Below are 22058 nucleotides of genomic sequence, written 5' to 3'. Positions count from 1 at the left end.
AAACGTAAATTACTGTAAACACTGCATCTGTGCCGACACATTAGTGACAGATTCAGACGTGTGAGGAGGAGCAGCTGGACGGATGTGTCTTCACCTTTCACAGTGTCCGCCCTCGTAGCCCTCGGGACAGGCGGAGCAGCGGTAGCCGTTGTAGCCCTCGCTCTCACAGGCCGGACTGAAGCTGAGGAACAGAGGCCACAGTTGCTGCATGAGAGCGTGTGTGTGAGTGTGTGTGTGTGTGTATGTGTGTGTGTGGGTGTCTTACTTGTTCTCAGGGTTGAGCAGTGGACAGGCACAGGGTTTGCAGTCGTCAGGAAAGCCTCTCACTTCCCCATAAAAGCCCGTAGCGCATCGCTCACATCGCTCCCCCTCTGTGTTATGCTGACAATCCTAGAAAGAACACAACATACTGTTATAACTAACACTACTAACTTGAACCATTCAGTGTGTTATAATAAGCACATAATAGTTATAACAGAATGAAATCGAAATTTTAATTAACCCTTGTGCATCCTTGTGGACATTTTTGTCCTTTTCAGTTTTGTTTTTTTTGATCACTTTGCCTGTGTTAAAGCTAACTGCAAAAAAACTTGGCACAGGTGTGTGTTTTTATTGGAATTTTACTATTTCACCGCCATTTTCTTAAAGAAATATATTTTTTGCATTAGGTACAAAAAATACTTTTGGACAAAAATGTCCCCATTGAAACCCATTAAAACTGCCATTTTTAATCCCCGGTTCAGTTAACTATAAAATTATGCGATCTTTGTTAAGAGGCGTTCATTCTGATGGCAAGGCTTCAAAATTTTATTTTTGACTATTTTTTTATCAGATGGTGCCATTTTTTTTTAAGTTTGGCCTATAAAACAAATATCGCTTTATTCCTGTTTTCTGCTTCGGCATATTATAGAGCCAACTGGATAAATTATGCAACAATATTTGTGTGGGTGTGTTGGTATGGATGTCAGACTGTGGTTAGTATGTGTGTTATAAAATAAATATGTGTGTGTGTTTGTAATACTGAGAGAGAAAAACTGCAAATTCAAATCCAATCACTGTGAGCTCCAGTGGGGTTTTGCTGGCACCCAATGGGCGAAATATGTTACTACGCCCAAACAAACTGTTACCGAAAGCTCATTTTTTCAGATATCATCCTCAAATTTGGAACACAACCTATTTAGATTTATGGCTTTGATTTTATTGCAGTTTTGAGTTCAACCTGATTCAACCTTATATAAAATATTTTTTTATAAATAATTTTCATAAACTTATACCTATATAACTTTTTTTTTTGGATTTACTTATTATTATTTTTTTTATTTCAGCAATAATCTGCAAAGGGTCTTCTTTAAAATGATACCAAACTTAAGTCTGTGCTCCGAAGCGTCACATTTTTATGACATTTTACTTTTTACCTATGTGTAACTTTTTTTAATTGATGCACAAAAGGGACAAAAATGTCCCCATTGAAACCCATTAAAACTGCCATTTTTAATCCCCGGTTCAGTTAACTATAAAATTATGCAATATTTGTTAAGAGGCTTTCATTCTGATGGCAAGGCTTTAAAATTTTATTTTTTACTATTTTTTATTAAATGAAATTTGAATGACCTGTCACTTGACACTCTGCTTCATTTGCTCACCCAATAACGCATGCTAATGTCTGTGTGTTGGGCACATATTCATATGAGCAATTAACTGAATTCAATTAAAATTGCAGTTCTAACTATAGCATATAATCACTTTGGTTAAAACTTGCAAACAGTCTACAGAACGAATTAATACTAATATAGCCTGTCTATAAGCACACGAAAACATTCACACAAAAAGCTCTCTCTCTCTCTCTCAATCTAATTGTTAATACATTAAAATATGACCATACATTTCTCCCAGTACAAATTGATGCATTTCTTAAGTCTCACAGCAGGAATGAGAAGAGAAAGCAGAGTGAGAGAGAGAGAGTAATCAGACTGCTGAAGCTGCGCTTTACTGGTCCGTGTCGCTCGGAAACTTTCATTAACTTCCTGTGTACCTCAATTACTCAAATTACCCCCCATACACACTCGTTTACCATTTTCAATTTGCGAAAACCCGTAAAATGCAAATGATATTGGTATTAGTATGCATGTGACTGAACGCATAAACGGGCTGGCTGTTTACTGTTTAGAGAACTTAACTGGATTGAGTGTGTTAGTGTGTGAGAGAGAACTGCACTGGACTAAGTGTGTGTGCGTGTGTGTGTGTGTGTGAGAGAACTGCACTGCCCAGACCTGATTCTTCTGATGTGCTTTACTCCATTTACAGTAAAATGCTGCTGGATCCAGTCTGCCACATTCTACATTTCCACAGTAACAAAGTACATTTTACAAGTATTTTTATTCTACTTGCATACGTTCCATAAAAACATGTTGTTCCTCATTAATTCGAACCATGCATGATAATTCCTTTGGATTTAAAATATCCCCACATCATCACACACCATCCACCACACCTAGACTAGAGATTGGCATGGGGTACTTTCCATAAGATCATCTTTCAATGCAAATCAAACCAGCTATTTAGGCTAACTGAAGTAAAACCATGCCAATAGGTGTGGTGAATGGTGTGTGATGATGATGTGGGGATATTTTAATCCCAAAGGCCAAGGGAACTTTATCAGGATGCATATTATCCTGGATCCATGAAATAACTGGCTTTTAAAAAATAAAAATCTGCCTGACTCTATGGGAATTTAACATAGGGGTGCCGTGACTTATGCACCCTGTATTTTAAGGAAAAACATTTATTTATTTATGATACATTATTCATTCACAAAGAAAATTGGTGTACTTAAAGGTTAAAGTTTTCCTCATTTTTCTAATTTAGGCATTAAGATCAATATCCAAAAGATGATTTTTTATTCCTCTTTTTAGGCAACTTTAGCATGGGGGCAAACACTTATTCACACCACTGTACAAAGTTCTCAATGCTTCGTTTTGCATGTAGGGACCCGCATTATGTTCCTGTGTTAGTGTGGGGCTATTTTGAGCCTTGTTAGTGGTATAAACTAGCAATTATGCTCTCAAGTCAGGCCGGTTCTGAGAGCCGTTCAAAGATCCGCCGGTCCAAAACTGGCTCTGGCACTATTTAGTTGGAAAATGGCCATTGAATAACTTCATCTGTACTGCTTATTGATATTGTTTCTAAGGGGTTGAACATACATCAGCCTAACACTGCTATAATTCAACTCTGCAGCAGTGACTCGAGGCACTAGAGTCAGGAGGACTCAAACACACTTTGGTGAGGGCTGTACCTGGCAGACGGCTGTTTCAGGATCACACGAGTCGCTGTGTCCATGGCACTGGCATCGAACACAGCTCCCGAAGCCGGCTCTGGATGCGGCTCCACCAGTGTGAGCAGAAAGCCTGTAGAAACCGGCTGCACACTCCTGCGTAAGACATCACACACACAGTTAATCACACACACACCTCTAAAAGGTTTAACAGCAACTGACTGCATAAGGAGAAGCTGATGATGAGTTATAATGTGAAGAGCTCATAGTTTTATTAGGATACATCACTCCAGTCCGGATGTTGCATGTGGTTTAAGAAACGTAATTTAATAGATTTAGCAAACTAAACAGAGCAAATAAGCGTAAGAGTAAAAAACCATAAAAGCACAGTGTGAGAGGAAAGTTCAGCGCGTGATCTACTGACGACACACACATTACAGAACACAGACACATAATGACCAACAAAATCTATCAAGATCGAATAAGCGTTTTTTAGGTGGTAAATAATGGCACAAACACTAGTCAATAAAAAAATAAAAATAAAAAAAACTCTCCACCTGTGACGTCGTGCGGAGAAACAGAGCTGAGGCTGGGTCCAAACGCAGTGTAGCTTTATTAAACAAACTTAAAACAAGACACTAGAAGCAAGACTCGAGAGACGTGAAAGCACCAACGTAACACACATAAATTCAACAACCAACCAAGACAGGGCAGAAACACAGGGCTTAAATCAGGTGAACTAAACAAGATGATAAAACACAGGTGCATGAAATAAACCATAATCAGTCCAGGGTAAAACATGAATGAAACAATAACCTAGGAAGGAGTGCCCCCCAAAGGCTCAAGCGGGCACTCCAGCCGCAGATCGTCACACCACCCATAAAGTTTGCATTTGAAAGGGAAACTCCTACAAATGCATATGCAATAAAATCCGACACACAAAAAATAACCCTGCGCACGCATTTCCAGCGCTAATTTTTTTCTTTAACCAGACAGCGACATAGTGTCGGCCCAGATCCGGGCCACACAAGCTGTTAGTATAAAGACGTGTGAAGCTCAAACCCAGATCCAAAAATCCTCACTGGAAATTAATGAGTTTTGGTTTGTAGGAAACAGTGAAAAGGCTGTTTTAACTTAGCATATATTCTCCTTTTCAGTTACTGTGTTCTGTAACACTGCTGTCTTGACTGGGATACATTGCAAACCCTCCTATCATCCTTGGGGTCAATTTGACCCCATTCAATGTTTAACGTCTGTAAAAACATAATTTTTTTTTTTTTTTTGCTTCAAATTTAATGACTTTTCCTAATTTAATGGGCACAACTCTGTAAACATAAAATTAACCTGATAATATTTTTTCAAAGTCTTGTACACATTTTGTAGCATCGGTGTTCCTTGGGGTCAATTTGACCCCAGGCTCTTTTAGTTGTATAATAAATAAGAAGAAATATTACAATTTCACACACATTTGTTTTGGTTGTTATATTGAGGTCATTATAACATGTTATAATTTGAATTTATAATGTTCATTGTATTTTTACATATACAATATCATTTTCAAAAAACGTCCCTCTGTTTTAAAGCTCTAACCAAACATAACCATATCTGTAGTATTGCGAGAACTACTAGTAGTTCACAATGACATGTGACATAATTCTCAAGATAATAATTCTTTCCTGTGTATTAGGGAGGGGAAAACATCATTTTTGTGAGAACTTTGATGTTTCCCATGCCATGGGGAAGGGGAAAACATCATTTTTGTGAGATTGACCCCAAACATAACTCGTGTTACTATCCTTGATAAAATAAATAGTTTTTCTTTCCAAATGTCATAGATTACATACATCTATACTTAGAAATATTATAAAACAAACAAAACACCAGATGTATTTATACTTTTCCAATTTTAGGTCAAATCAGTAAGATTTTATGTTGATTTGTAAATGTGTCCATAGTCGTGCAATGGGTATTCTGGATGTGTAAGGGGTTAGGTGGTGGGTGGTTGTCAACTTAAAACTTTACTTAAGTAGTCAACAAAGACATAAATGAACTGAAACAAACCTTTGTAAAAAAAAAAAATAAATAAACATATTGTGGAGGTTTAAATTACTGGGGTCAAATTGAAAAATGTTATCAGTTATCAAAATTAAAAAGTGTTATCAGATTTGAGGGTAACAGGAGGGTTAAAGTTTAGTGACTCCTGAGTGATCTACACTTAAAAACGTATAATAAAACAAAAGGGTAACTTTACTTTACTTGAAGGGGTGTGCATAAGACTGACATGATACCTTAGCTACTGCACACATAATAATACCACATCTAAATGAAAATAGGCTACACCATTACAAATTTAACTTCTGTATTCAAAATCTTCAAAGTTATAAATGTACCAACATTTTTAAAAGTAAAAGCACAACATATTCCTTAATATTAGCTACTGCATGTGGCATTTTACAGCTAAAATGTTGAAGTTTAGCTGTTTTAACTACTGTAGCAAACTGAATATCACTTCCTAACATCATCGCTAGCAAGTAACTTGCAAATGAATTTCTGATTAATTCAGTTCGGGAGTAGTAGCGACAAAAGCCCGCCCGGACTCATAATTGATTAGTTGGGACCTCTCGCTCGCTCTAGATTCCGGGAGATTTGAACTAATTTGCGGGCGTTAGGGAGCCGCTATCAATATGCGGGAGACTGCGTATGTGGCGGGTGGTGGGCCGTCCTGGAGTTCAATTATTCTCTTGATCACACAGATGGCCAGTCCGCCCCTGTCATGAGGCCATTACAACATTTTAATGACAAATTCAATGTGTAGGCTACCACTGTAGTTGAGGTCAAGAAAAATATTCATGACACAGATATAAATGCCTTATGACAGCCAAAATCTAAACCAACCACATGACAGATTGTGTCATACCATTATGCTAACCCATAAAGCTAAGTGGTCTCTTAAGTTTAATAATTATTCTGCTATATCATGTTTAAGACATATTACTGACAGGTACAAAGACACAGACCCATCTCAAACAATGTCATATTTGCATTGAAAATGTCATAATTGAGTGAATGACACTTAATGACAGTTGTAAATAAACCCTCCTTCATATTTTGTGACATTAGTCATGTCATGATTATGAAGATGTCATGTCAGTCTTATGCACAGCCCTTCAAGTAAAGTGTGACCAACAAAAGTTATCTGGAGAATTTTAAGTTGTGAATCAGGCACTCAAGATTCAAGTGATCAGAAAACAATAAACAACAGACTCTGAACATTATAGCAAGTAGTACTGTATAATTAATTCAGATTCTGCAGCGGACATTATTACAATTAATGTGTAAGAGGTTACAGACACACACACCATCACTGCGGTTCAACTAGTAAGCAGGAATGTGCTGTAAATCCACACTGAAATCTGTGAAACGTTCATACAGGGGAAAAATAGTCCTCCAGTGAAACCATGGCAACACTCCCTCTCACCCTCGCTCCTCAAAATTAATCGCGTCAATTTAGTACACCATCTGTTCGGGGTGAACTTGATAAACGCCTGTTTAAAAATACTTTATTAAGCACAGTTTGAAGCGTTTGAGAGTTACGGCCATCTGTCTCCACGCGGCCTCGTCCAGCCTGAATGTGAACAACTGACACTCGCTGATCTGTAATCGTCTGTCTCACACACTCCAGCTTGTTAAAGATCTCACACGAGCAGTCTGTGGGCGGAGACTGGCGGCGAGAGAGCGCTTTAACGCGTTAACAGTCTGAGAAGCAGAAACACTTGCTGTAATGATGAGCGATACACACACCCAGCTGTTCACGCCTGACACTCAATTATTAATGAATGTACAATCATTTGTCGCACTGACAAAGTGTCTTACTGACGTCGTCTAGAACTTCTTCATCCACGCTTTCTTAATGTTAGGGTCACAAAGAAAGGCAACGCAAAGACTGGGGCTGCATCAAACGCTGTGGGAACGCCCCTGCGTGAGTGCGTCATGAATCAGTCCAATGGCGAGACGGAAAGTCATAGGCGTGTGACGTCATCGACCAGGAAACTATAAAGCACCCCGAAAATCAAACCGCGACAACTTCTGTCCCAACAGCAAGCTTGTTGTTTGTTTGTCATTTAGTGTCTACTAGGCAGGAGTTTTTCCACTATAAAAAAGAAAACTATATATATATATATATATATTAGGGCTGTCAGTTTAAAACGTTATTAACGGCGTTAACGCAAACCCATTTTAACGGCGTTAATGTTTTTATCGCACGATTAACACTCTTTTTGTCCTAGCAAACTTTGTAGTTTTTTCACATGCTTTTGCAACAGGATGCGTCCTGGTCCATTTTGGCGTCTCGCGCTCGTCATCAACTCAAAGCTGGCTCAAAAGCCAAAACGTGTGTTTGCGGCGTGCCTGTTGTTTTGGTCAAAGAAGCAACAAAACGTCCTCGCGCGGCGCAAGCCATTGAAATGAATGTGTTTCAGAGCGCAGCGCGAGGACGTTTTGTGCCGCACACACTCGTTTCGGCTTGCGAGCCGGCCAAATAGTAACGTTACGTTTTGAGTGGATGACGAGCGCGAGACGCCGAAATGGATGCCCTAAGATACTGAATGGAAAGTTTACTTTTAAAAAGTTGCCAAATTGTCCCATTGACAAGACCTAGGGATCTGTGTTTTGTCGTTGTGAACTGAGCGATCATCATCGCAGCACGTCCAGTCTGAAACACCACTTGATGATGGCCAAGCAAACACACACACACAGATGATGCGAATTCTCCGCCCCCTCGTCAATATCAGGACCTCGTCAGTATTTCTTTCACCCTTTTATTGATAGACAGTGTTACATTGTGTGAGAGATTATTTATATATGTTAGTGTGAAATTGAGCACTATTCCAATGTTATTTTCAATAATAATAATACAAAAAAACATTTGCACTAAACAAACCAATCCACTTTTCCATGTTGACAAGAGCATTAAAATGAGAAAAAAATAATGTAACAAAAAGAAATCAAAAGACATTTAGAATAGATAAAAATGTGCGATTAATTGCGAGTTCACTATGACATTAATGCGATTAATCGCGATTAAATATTTTAATCGTTTGACGGCACTAATATATATATATATATATATATATACATTGAAATGGCGAGCGAGCAGCTGTATAGAAAGTGTGTTCCCCCCTGGACTCGTTATCTCACAGTTGGGGATTAACACGATCTGTGAATCGTTTGTTTGGGAGTGCAGCATGTCCAGTCAGCTCTCGCATACCCCTTTTCCACCAAAAAAGAACTGGTTCAGAACTGGTGCTGGTTCAAAGTTGGTTCGGAGTTGGTTCAACTTGTGAACCCGTTCAGAACCTGTTTGTTTTTCCACTGACTAGAGCGCCCAGGGAACGACGTCGTTACGTCACTGTGTACGTCGCCATACGTGTTAGCTAGAAACGCTTGCAAGTACAACATTACTTTGGGATTATCTCTAACTCGCGTACCAAGAAGGCTTTAAAAACAATTGAAATATGTAAGTCTTTTAAACTTTTGGTTTGATATGTAATATTTTCTGATAAGTTATGGACCCCTGTCTTATGTCTTTTTTTTTCTTTCCATTTATTTGTTCTATATTGTGACTGTTTTCTTCTTTGCTTATAATGATTAAAAAAAAAAAATAGAAATGCTTGCGCCAACTTTAAGCATAACAATTACAAGGGCGGACTCCGTCGTGTTTCTCCAAATGTTTCTCCTGGCTTTGCGATCCTTTATTATGGTCTAAACCCTCCCCCAGCCCCCGACGTAAGCATGACGTGGTAAAAGAACGGTTCTAGTCCAGCAAAGAGTTGGTGCCGCTTTGGAACCAGTTTTCCAGGCCGAGAACCGGTTCTTTGGCTGTCGAAACACAAACAACTGGTTCACGCGTAGGCACCGGCACCGGCTCCTCCTGCGACTTCAATGAAAGAGGAGGTGGTTCACATTCTGTTGATGGGTCTCCTACATCTGCAGTTGCCATGCTATCTTTTGAATGGCTGTAGCTCAGTTAGAGGAGGTTGACCATTGACTCGCAGCACTTCCAACACAGGTTTTTTTTTCTGCTTGGCAAGCCGAACGGACGTGACATGGGAGCGTGGCAGAAAATTAGATTTTCAAGATTAAAAATCTAAATCGTGACACCCTTAATTGTGAGCATTGCGAGTGTTTTCCTCTAAGAACACTCCGCTCCCGCCGATCACTCTTCGAGGAGAGTGGTTCGGTTTGCGCTACCCGTGGCTCGGGTCCCGCTTTTCTCAAGGCGGAGTGGATCTGACAGCGGGGTTTGAGACAGGCTCTGCCCTATCTCAGCCTTTACCTGCCAGTTCCAGTGCCTGAAACTGTGGGCTTGGCCTCTGAGGGGGCCCAGCTCATAAGTTCAGGTCTCTCAAACGAGGATGTGGAGACCATCCTTCACTCCAGAACTCCTTCCACAAGGAAGTTATATGCCTTGAAGTGGAAGTTTTTCACTTCTTGGTGTGGAGAAAGCCAGTTAGACCCGGTTAACTGCTCAGTGGGTGCAGTGCTGGAGTTCCTGCAGGAGCGTTTCTCCACAGGGCTATCCCCCTCCACTCTAAAGGTGTATGTGGCGGCACTAGCTGCTTACCACGTCCCTTTGAGTAGAGTCTCTTTGGGGAGACACCCACTTATAACATGCTTTCTTTGTGGCACCTTGAGGCTGAGGCCAGCAGTTTGCCGACCTGGGATTTGGCCATTGTACTGGAAGGTCTCCCCCTAGCTCCCTTCAAGCCCATTGAAGAAGTTCCTGAGAAATTTTTCACTCTGAAAACTATTTTTCTTAACTATCTCTTCACTCAAGAGAATCAGTGACATTCAAGCTGTCTTGGATGCTCCCTTGTGCCTGGAATTCCAGAATGGTATGATGAAGGCCTTCCTCTATCCTAGGCCAGGTTATGTTCCTGAGGTCCCTACTAATGTTGCTAGACCTATAGTACTGCAGGCTTTCTGTCCTCCTCCATTTATGTTGTTGGACCAGGAGAAACTTACCTTACTCTGCCCAGTCTGGGCTTTAGATGCTTATGTCCACAGAGCTGCCCTGTGGAGGTAGTCTGAACAGTTGTTCGTCTGCTTTTGGTCCCCCAGGAAGGGGTGTCTGGCATCTAAACAGAGGATGAGCAAGTGGGTGGTCGAGGTTATCTCACTTGCCTATGAGTCGGCTGGTCCTCACCGCACACATTGGTCAGGTTCTATAACCTAGACTTTAACTCCACTCTTGCGGCACAGGTGCTTTCGTCTGAATGTGCACTTTGACTTCACACAGTCGGGCGCTTGCTCTTATGGCGACGTGGGTATTAGTATTCCCACAGCATCGACGCAGCTTGAGTTCCCTTGAAAGGGAACGTCTCGGTTACGTATGTAATCCTAGTTCCCTGAATAGGGAACGAGACGCTGTGTCGTTCTGCCATACTCCCGGCATGCCCGTGAACGACTTGCTTCAGGCCTATCAGAAGATGTCGCGGTTTTGATTTCGGGGTGCTTTATAGGTTCCTGGACGATGACGTCACCCACCTTTGACGTTCCGTCTCGCCATTGGACTGATTCCATACATGCTTCATGAAGCACTCATGCAAGGGCGTTCCCTCAGCGTTTGACGCAGCGTCTTGTTCCCTATTCAGGGAACTTTGGTTTCATTTTTTTATTAAGAGTGTTGAACTTTCTTCATCTTCACTCCAGAACAGCAGCAGCTGTGAGGTTTATTCGAGCGGCGCCCTCTACTGCACAGGCTTGAACTGTTGCTGTGAAAAGGCCTTTATGTTCGCCAAAAACAGAACTTAAAGGGATACTCCACGTTTTTTTTTGGAAATAGGCTCATTTTACAACTCCCCCAGAGTTAAACAGTCGAGTTTTACCGTTTTTGAATCCATTCAGCCGATTTTCAGATATTTAGAAAAATATCAGTAACCAGACAGTTTCTGGTCTCATAGACTTCCATAGTAGGAAAAAATTTATACTATGGAAGTCAATGAGATCAGAAACTGTCTGGTTTCTGATATTTTTCTAAATATCTGAAAATCGGCTGAATGGATTCGAAAACAGTAAAACTCGTATGTTTAACTCTGGGGGAGTTGTAAAATGAGCCTATTTCCAAAAAAAGTGGAGTATCCCTTTAAGTTTCTGTTGTTATTAAAAAAGCATTCCAAAGTGAGAAAAAGTAACGCAAATGTAATGTAACACATTACTTTCCATAACAAGTAACTAAGTAAGAAAGGAAGTAAAGTAATATAGTATTGGATTACTTTTAAAAGTAACATTCCCTAACACTGGTCAGCCATCCTTTATAATAAATACATCACAGCCTAAGGGAGTAGCGCAGTAATAATTTTCAGTAAGATTGTCATGAAAATATCATATTGGCTTGAGATACAATGTACTGTAATATCTGATCAACAGAGAGTTAGGTAATAATTACATTTTATGACATTGTACATCTTATCACAACTTTACAGAAAGTTGTGACTTTACAGCTCTTACATGTCAAATATTGCGTGCAAAAGCCATTACCTCACAGGAGAGGCCGGCGTACCCCTGAGGACAGTCACATTTCTCGATCTGATGTGCGATTTCACTGTCCTGTGATGGGGTCCCCACCTCCGCCACCTCCAGAGTGATCTCAGAGATCCTGCACGTCACACAAACCAAACAACTTCAAAGCTGAAAAACACGTTTAGAGCCTGGTACAAAAACTGGTTTTGGTCTATATAGCTAATTTTGAGTGAACTCATCCATTTAAATTATATTAAGCCTTAAAGTTGTGCATAATTGAGGGCATGGGCACTTGAGTGACAGGTGGATTGCCACCAGATGCGGCCTTAAGCAATAACTAACATGGGTCGGGCCCGTTTCAATAACTAACATGGGGCCCGACCCACATTATACATAACGTATTTTGGCTAGCGTCCTGTGACGGGGGTTCAGCCGCTGTTGTCGCAGGTAAGGTTACAGATGCTTTCGTTTTTCAGCACCACTGGAATATGTATGTTTCATTTCCTCTTAAAATTATTTTCCTACTCAAAATAACATTTTAACCCAAACGGCAAAAAAGGCAAAGATATAAACACATAAACTACCAAAATTATACTTCAGATTGCTTAAGCCGTTCGGTAACCGAGATGGTAACCGCGAGTTCAACCAATCAGAGACGTCAGTGTTTTGTTTAGAATTGTGGGTAGTGTAGTATTTCTCCAGAAGATCGCAAATAACAAGGTTGATTTTGTACCTTGTGGCTTTTATAGGAGCAGAAACTTTCGTCTCAACCTCATAGCTTGTGGTCAATCTACCTTAGATGGTTTAGACATTATGGCTGAATATCAATATCCTACGGAGAAAATGAATGGGATTTTGCTGGTCTGTTGGGGCCCTCCTAGCCTGTTTCAAATGAAACGTGTGAAACATAGGTCACGTATGTCAATGCAAACCGTTTGTCTGCTGTCTGTTAGCATCACGTCACCTCAGTGAATCCGCCTCACTGCACATTTCCGGTTATCCAGGAGCGACGTGCGTCCAAGAAGGCGACTGCCGGCTCCACCCACCTTGGACTTAAAAAATGCTCTTCGGAAACACTACAGGTGACGTCACGGACACTACGCCTATATTTTTTATCACGCACATACAGGCGTCTGATTCTCCACAACTATTATGATATTGAGAAACTTATTGCAAGTGCTTCCTCAAAACTTGACTGAAGTAAAAGAAAGCGAGCTTGGGATCGGGTACCTGCTGTGTCGCATTACACTGCCATGCGACGCCTTTATAAGGATATATTCAACATGAAACAGCACGTCCATGAAGTCCTCGCGAGTCATCGGCCGGCCGTCCTTGTGTTTCCAGTCGTGCTACAAAACAATATTGGTGTTAAAACTTGAGATCATGCGAGTGACTCCTGCAAACACACCAGAGTAAGTGTGTGTGGCCTCTCACCTCTGTTAGGTCGATCTCGTGGCGGGTCAGCTGGCCTATCTGAAGCGCTGGCATGTGGCGGACCATGACCTTGTCCTTGTTGGGGCCGCCCTTTATGATGACCTGGGGCTCATAAGAGGTGCGGCCCGTCTCATCACGAGCCTCGTAATAGATGGCATACTTCAACGTCCCACCATAGGCTGTTATCTGAAGAAACAACCTCTACACATTGAGCCTCGCTGTGATGTATATTAGTTGTCCATCAAATGCAAAAATATTATTTCAATATGACTGAATCAACCAGACTGTACACTAGTATTGTTAAAACGTTTTTTTTCCCAATACTTTTGTTAATCAAGGATGGATTAAATTGATCAAAAGTGACAGTAAAGATATTTATAATGCCACAAAATATATCCACTTCAAATAAATGCTTTTGTTTTGAACTTTTGATTAATCAAAGAATCCTAAAAAATATGAAGCAGCACAACTGTGTGGAGTGTGTTGTGGCTCTGACCATGGAGCGCTTGAACTGTTTGGGCAGTCTCCAGTAGTAGGGCTCTCTCAGGTGCTGCTGGATGACCTCTGCGTTGGCGATGATGTCCGGGTGCTGGAAGCTCACGCCGGCCAAGTTCTCCTGGCCGTTCAACTCGTCCACCAAGGGGAGAAACGTCTGCTCCGGCACCAGAGTCAGCTGAGGACGACAGAATCGGTTGAGACTTACTTTCAGACCTATACCAGCACTCTCACCCCTATACCAGCACTCACACCTATACCAGCACTCTCACACCTATACCAGCACACCTATACCAGCACTCTCACACCTATACCAGCACTCACACACCTATACCAGCACTCACACCTATACCAGCACTCTCACACCTATACCAGCACTCACACACCTATACCAGCACTCACACCTATACCAGCACTCTCACACCTATACCAGCACTCTCACACCTATACCAGCACTCACACACCTAAACCAGCACTCACACCTATACCAGCACTCTCACACCTATACCAGCACACCTATACCAGCACTCTCAACCCTATACCAGCACTCACACCTATACCAGCACTCTCACACCTATACCAGCACACCTATACCAGCACTCTCACACCTATACCAGCACTCTCACACCTATACCAGCACTTACACATCTATACCAGCAGTCTCATACCTATACCAGCACTCTCACACCTATACCAGCACTCACACCTATACCAGCACACCTATACCAGCACTCACACCCCTATATCAGCACTCACACCTATACCAGCACTCTCACACCTATACCAGCACTCTCACACCTATACCAGCACTCTCACACCTATACCAGCACTCACACCCCTATACCAGCACTCTCACACCTATACCAGCACTCACATCCCTATACCAGCACTCACATCCCTATACCAGCACTCTCACACCTATACCAGCACTCTCACACCTATACCAGCATTCTCACACCTATACCAGCACTCTCACACCTATACCAGCACTCTCACACCTATAACAGCACTCTCACACCTATACCAGCACTCTCACACCTATACCAGCACTCTCACACCTATAACAGCACTCTCACACCTATACCAGCACTCTCACACCTATACCAGCACTCTCACACCTATAACAGCACTCTCACACCTATAACAGCACTCTCACACCTATAACAGCACCCTCACACCTATACCAGCACTCTCACACCTTTACCTGCACTCTCACACCTATACCAGCACTCTCACACCTATACCAGCACTCTCACACCTATACCAGCACTCACACACCTATACCAGCACTCACACCTATAACAGCACTCTCACACCTATACCAGCACTCTCACACCTATACCAGCACTCTCACACCTATAACAGCACTCTCACACCTATACCAGCACTCTCACACCTTTACCTGCACTCTCACACCTATACCAGCACTCTCACACCTATACCAGCACTCACACCCCTATAACAGCACTCTCACACCTATACCAGCACTCTCACACCTATACCAGCACTCACACCCCTATAACAGCACTCACACCTATAACAGCACTCTCACACCTATACCAGCACTCACACACCTATACCAGCACTCACACCTATAACAGCACTCTCACACCTATAACAGCACTCTCACACCTATACCAGCACTCACACACCTATACCAGCACTCTCACACCTATAACAGCACTCTCACACCTATACCAGCACTCTCACACCTATACCAGCACTCACACCCCTATAACAGCACTCTCACACCTATACCAGCACTCTCACACCTATACCAGCACTCACACCCCTATAACAGCACTCACACCTATACCAGCACTCTCACACCTATACCAGCACTCACACACCTATACCAGCACTCACACCTATAACAGCACTCTCACACCTATAACAGCACTCTCACACCTATAACAGCACTCTCACACCTATACCAGCACTCACACACCTATACCAGCACTCACACCTATAACAGCACTCTCACACCTATAACAGCACTCTCACACCTTTACCTGCACTCTCACACCCATAACAGCACTCTCACACCTATACCAGCACTCTCACACCTATACCAGCACTCTCACACCTATAACAGCACTCTCACACCTATAACAGCACCCTCACACCTATACCAGCACTCTCACACCTTTACCTGCACTCTCACACCTATACCAGCACTCTCACACCTATACCAGCACTCACACCCCTATAACAGCACTCTCACACCTATACCAGCACTCTCACACCTATACCAGCACTCTCACACCTATAACAGCACCCTCACACCTATACCTGCACTCTCACACCTATAACAGCACTCACACCCCTATAACAGCACTCTCACACCTATACCAGCACTCTCACACCTATACCAGCACTCACACCTATACCAGCACTCTCACACTTATACCAGCACTCTCACACCTATACCAGCACTCACACCTATACCAGCACTCTCACACCTATACCAGCACACCTATACCAGCACTCTCACACCTATACCAGCACTCTCACACCTATACCAGCACACCTATACCAGCAGTCACACACCTATACCAGCACTCTCACACCTATACCAGCAGTCTCACACCTATAACAGCACTCTCACACCTATACCAGCACACCTATACCAGCACTCTCACACCTATACCAGCAGTCTCACACCTATACCAGCAGTCTCACACCTATAACAGCACTCTCACACCTATACCAGCACTCTCACACCTATACCAGCACTCTCACACCTATAACAGCACTCTCACACCTATACCAGCACTCACACCCCTATAACAGCACTCTCACACATTTACCAGCACTCTCACACCTATACCAGCACTCTCACACCTATACCAGCACTCTTACACCTATAACAGCACTCTCACACCTATACCAGCACTCACACCCCTATAACAGCACTCTCACACATTTACCAGCACTCACACCTCTATAACAGCACTCTCACACCTATACCAGCACTCACACCCCTATAACAGCACTCTCACACCTATACCAGCACTCTCACACCTATACCAGCAGTCTCACACCTATACCAGCACACCTATACCAGCAGTCTCACACCTATACCAGCACTCTCACACCTATAACAGCACTCTCACACCTATACCAGCACTCACACCCCTATAACAGCACTCTCACACATTTACCAGCACTCTCACACCTATACCAGCACTCTCACACCTATACCAGCACTCTCACACCTATACCAGCACTCACACCCCTATAACAGCACTCTCACACCTATACCAGCACTCACACCCCTATAACAGCACTCTCACACCTATACCAGCACTCTCACACCTATACCAGCACTCTCACACCTATACCAGCACTCACACCTATACCAGCACTCTCACACCTATACCAGCACTCACACCTATACCAGCACACCTATACCAGCACTCACACCCCTATACCAGCACACCTATACCAGCACTCTCACACCTATACCAGCACACATATACCAGCACTCTCACACCTATACCAGCACTTACACACCTATACCAGCACACCTATACCAGCACTCTCACACCTATACCAGCACTCTAACACCTATACCAGCACTCACACCTATACCAGCATTCACACACCTATACCAGCACTCTCACACCTATAACAGCACTCACACACCTATACCAGCACTCTCACACCTATACCAGCACTCACACCTTTATAACAGCACTCTCACACCTATACCAGCACTCTCACACCTATACCAGCACACCTATACCAGCACTCTCACACCTATACCAGCACTCTCACACCTATACCAGCACTCTCACACCTATACCAGCACTCTCACACCTATACCAGCACTCTCACACCTATAACAGCACTCTCACACCTATACCAGCACTCACACCCCTATACCAGCACTCTCACACCTATACCAGCACTCTCACACCTATACCAGCACTCACACCTATACCAGCACTCTCACACCTATACCAGCACTCTCACACCTATACCAGCACTCACACCTATACCAGCACTCTCACACCTATACCAGCACTCACACACCTATACCAGCACTCACACCTATAACAGCACTCTCACACCTATAACAGCACTCTCACACCTATACCAGCACTCACACACCTATACCAGCACTCTCACACCTATAACAGCACTCTCACACCTATAACAGCACTCTCACACCTATACCAGCACTCTCACACCTATACCAGCACTCACACCCCTATAACAGCACTCTCACACCTATACCAGCACTCTCACACCTATACCAGCACTCACACCCCTATAACAGCACTCACACCTATAACAGCACTCTCACACCTATACCAGCACTCACACACCTATACCAGCACTCACACCTATAACAGCACTCTCACACCTATAACAGCACTCTCACACCTATAACAGCACTCTCACACCTATACCAGCACTCACACACCTATACCAGCACTCACACCTATAACAGCACTCTCACACCTATAACAGCACTCTCACACCTTTACCTGCACTCTCACACCCATAACAGCACTCTCACACCTATACCAGCACTCTCACACCTATACCAGCACTCTCACACCTATAACAGCACTCTCACACCTATAACAGCACCCTCACACCTATACCAGCACTCTCACACCTTTACCTGCACTCTCACACCTATACCAGCACTCTCACACCTATACCAGCACTCACACCCCTATAACAGCACTCACACACCTATACCAGCACTCACACCTATAACAGCACTCTCACACCTATAACAGCACTCTCACACCTATACCAGCACTCTCACACCTATACCAGCACTCACACCCCTATAACAGCACTCACACACCTATACCAGCACTCACACCTATACCAGCACTCTCACACCTATAACAGCACTCTCACACCTATAACAGCACCCTCACACCTATACCAGCACTCTCACACCTTTACCTGCACTCTCACACCTATACCAGCACTCTCACACCTATACCAGCACTCACACCCCTATAACAGCACTCACACACCTATACCAGCACTCACACCTATAACAGCACTCTCACACCTATAACAGCACTCTCACACCTATACCAGCACTCACACACCTATACCAGCACTCTCACACCTATAACAGCACTCTCACACCTATACCAGCACTCTCACACCTATACCAGCACTCTCACACCTATACCAGCACTCACACCCCTATAACAGCACTCACACCTATACCAGCACTCTCACACCTATACCAGCACTCACACACCTATACCAGCACTCACACCTATAACAGCACTCTCACACCTATAACAGCACTCTCACACCTATAACAGCACTCTCACACCTATACCAGCACTCACACACCTATACCAGCACTCACACCTATAACAGCACTCTCACACCTATAACAGCACTCTCACACCTTTACCTGCACTCTCACACCCATAACAGCACTCTCACACCTATACCAGCACTCTCACACCTATACCAGCACTCTCACACCTATAACAGCACTCTCACACCTATAACAGCACCCTCACACCTATACCAGCACTCTCACACCTTTACCTGCACTCTCACACCTATACCAGCACTCTCACACCTATACCAGCACTCACACCCCTATAACAGCACTCTCACACCTATACCAGCACTCTCACACCTATACCAGCACTCTCACACCTATAACAGCACCCTCACACCTATACCAGCACTCTCACACCTTTACCTGCACTCTCACACCTATAACAGCACTCTCACACCTATACCAGCACTCACACCCCTATAACAGCACTCTCACACCTATACCAGCACTCTCACACCTATACCAGCACTCACACCTATACCAGAACTCTCACACCTATACCAGCACTCTCACACCTATACCAGCACTCACACCTATACCAGCACTCTCACACCTATACCAGCACACCTATACCAGCACTCTCACACCTATACCAGCACTCTCACACCTATACCAGCACACCTATACCAGCAGTCACACACCTATACCAGCACTCTCACACCTATACCAGCAGTCTCACACCTATAACAGCACTCTCACACCTATACCAGCACACCTATACCAGCACTCTCACACCTATACCAGCAGTCTCACACCTATACCAGCAGTCTCACACCTATAACAGCACTCTCACACCTATACCAGCACTCTCACACCTATACCAGCACTCTCACACCTATAACAGCACTCTCACACCTATACCAGCACTCACACCCCTATAACAGCACTCTCACACATTTACCAGCACTCTCACACCTATACCAGCACTCTTACACATATACCAGCAGTCTCACACCTATAACAGCACTCTCACACCTATACCAGCACTCTTACACCTATAACAGCACTCTCACACCTATACCAGCACTCACACCCCTATAACAGCACTCTCACACATTTACCAGCACTCACACCTCTATAACAGCACTCTCACACCTATACCAGCACTCACACCCCTATAACAGCACTCTCACACCTATACCAGCACTCTCACACCTATACCAGCAGTCTCACACCTATACCAGCACACCTATACCAGCAGTCTCACACCTATACCAGCACTCTCACACCTATAACAGCACTCTCACACCTATACCAGCACTCACACCCCTATAACAGCACTCTCACACATTTACCAGCACTCTCACACCTATACCAGCACTCTCACACCTATACCAGCACTCTCACACCTATACCAGCACTCACACCCCTATAACAGCACTCTCACACCTATACCAGCACTCACACCCCTATAACAGCACTCTCACACCTATACCAGCACTCTCACACCTATACCAGCACTCTCACACCTATACCAGCACTCACACCTATACCAGCACTCTCACACCTATACCAGCACTCACACCTATACCAGCACACCTATACCAGCACTCACACCCCTATACCAGCACACCTATACCAGCACTCTCACACCTATACCAGCACACATATACCAGCACTCTCACACCTATACCAGCACTCTCACACCTATACCAGCACTCACACCTATACCAGCACTCTCACACCTATACCAGCACACCTATACCAGCACTCTCACACCTATACCAGCACTCACACCCCTATAACAGCACTCTCACACCTATACCAGCACTCACACCCCTATAACAGCACTCTCACACCTATACCAGCACTCTCACACCTATACCAGCACTCTCACACCTATACCAGCACTCACACCTATACCAGCACTCTCACACCTATACCAGCACTCACACCTATACCAGCACACCTATACCAGCACTCACACCCCTATACCAGCACACCTATACCAGCACTCTCACACCTATACCAGCACACATATACCAGCACTCTCACACCTATACCAGCACTTACACACCTATACCAGCACACCTATACCAGCACTCTCACACCTATACCAGCACTCTAACACCTATACCAGCACTCACACCTATACCAGCATTCACACACCTATACCAGCACTCTCACACCTATAACAGCACTCACACACCTATACCAGCACTCTCACACCTATACCAGCACTCACACCCCTATAACAGCACTCTCACACGTATACCAGCACTCTCACACCTATACCAGCACACCTATACCAGCACTCTCACACCTATACCAGCACTCTCACACCTATACCAGCACTCTCACACCTATACCAGCACTCTCACACCTATACCAGCACTCTCACACCTATAACAGCACTCTCACACCTATACCAGCACTCACACCCCTATACCAGCACTCTCACACCTATACCAGCACTCTCACACCTATACCAGCACTCACACCTATACCAGCACTCTCACACCTATACCAGCACTCTCACACCTATACCAGCACTCACACACCTATACCAGCACACCTATACCAGCAGTCACACACCTATACCAGCACTCTCACACCTATACCAGCACTCTCACACCTATACCAGCACACCTATACCAGCACTCTCACACCTATACCAGCACTCTCACACCTATACCAGCACACCTATACCAGCAGTCACACACCTATACCAGCACTCTCACACCTATACCAGCAGTCTCACACCTATAACAGCACTCTCACACCTATACCAGCACACCTATACCAGCACTCTCACACCTATACCAGCAGTCTCACACCTATACCAGCAGTCTCACACCTATAACAGCACTCTCACACCTATACCAGCACTCTCACACCTATACCAGCACTCTCACACCTATAACAGCACTCTCACACCTATACCAGCACTCACACCCCTATAACAGCACTCTCACACATTTACCAGCACTCTCACACCTATACCAGCACTCTTACACATATACCAGCAGTCTCACACCTATAACAGCACTCTCACAC

The 22058-nt window shown here is 43.9% G+C and overlaps 1 protein-coding gene across 4 annotated transcripts in view; it reads right to left on the bottom strand.

Moving 5' to 3' along the window:
• Positions 1–22058, bottom strand: part of lama2 (laminin, alpha 2) — a 303798-nt gene that overhangs the window by 70608 nt on the left and 211132 nt on the right. For all 4 annotated transcript variants that reach the window (XM_089118335.1, XM_089118333.1, XM_089118331.1 and 1 more), the window contains 7 exons: positions 13722–13898; positions 13226–13411; positions 13022–13140; positions 11810–11927; positions 3293–3427; positions 266–390; positions 95–181 (listed from right to left, as the gene is read on the bottom strand). In XM_089118335.1, the coding sequence (XP_088974461.1) occupies positions 95–181; positions 266–390; positions 3293–3427; positions 11810–11927; positions 13022–13140; positions 13226–13411; positions 13722–13898 (947 nt within the window). The remainder of the gene's footprint in view (positions 1–94; positions 182–265; positions 391–3292; positions 3428–11809; positions 11928–13021; positions 13141–13225; positions 13412–13721; positions 13899–22058) is intronic.

Source organism: Pimephales promelas, chromosome 13 (genome assembly GCF_988280905.1).
Source record: "Pimephales promelas chromosome 13, fPimPro1.hap1.1, whole genome shotgun sequence".
Classification (NCBI taxonomy): Eukaryota; Metazoa; Chordata; class Actinopteri; order Cypriniformes; family Leuciscidae; genus Pimephales; species Pimephales promelas.
The sequence above is the reverse complement of the archived record's forward strand: the minus strand, read 5'-3'. Positions and strand labels throughout refer to the sequence as shown.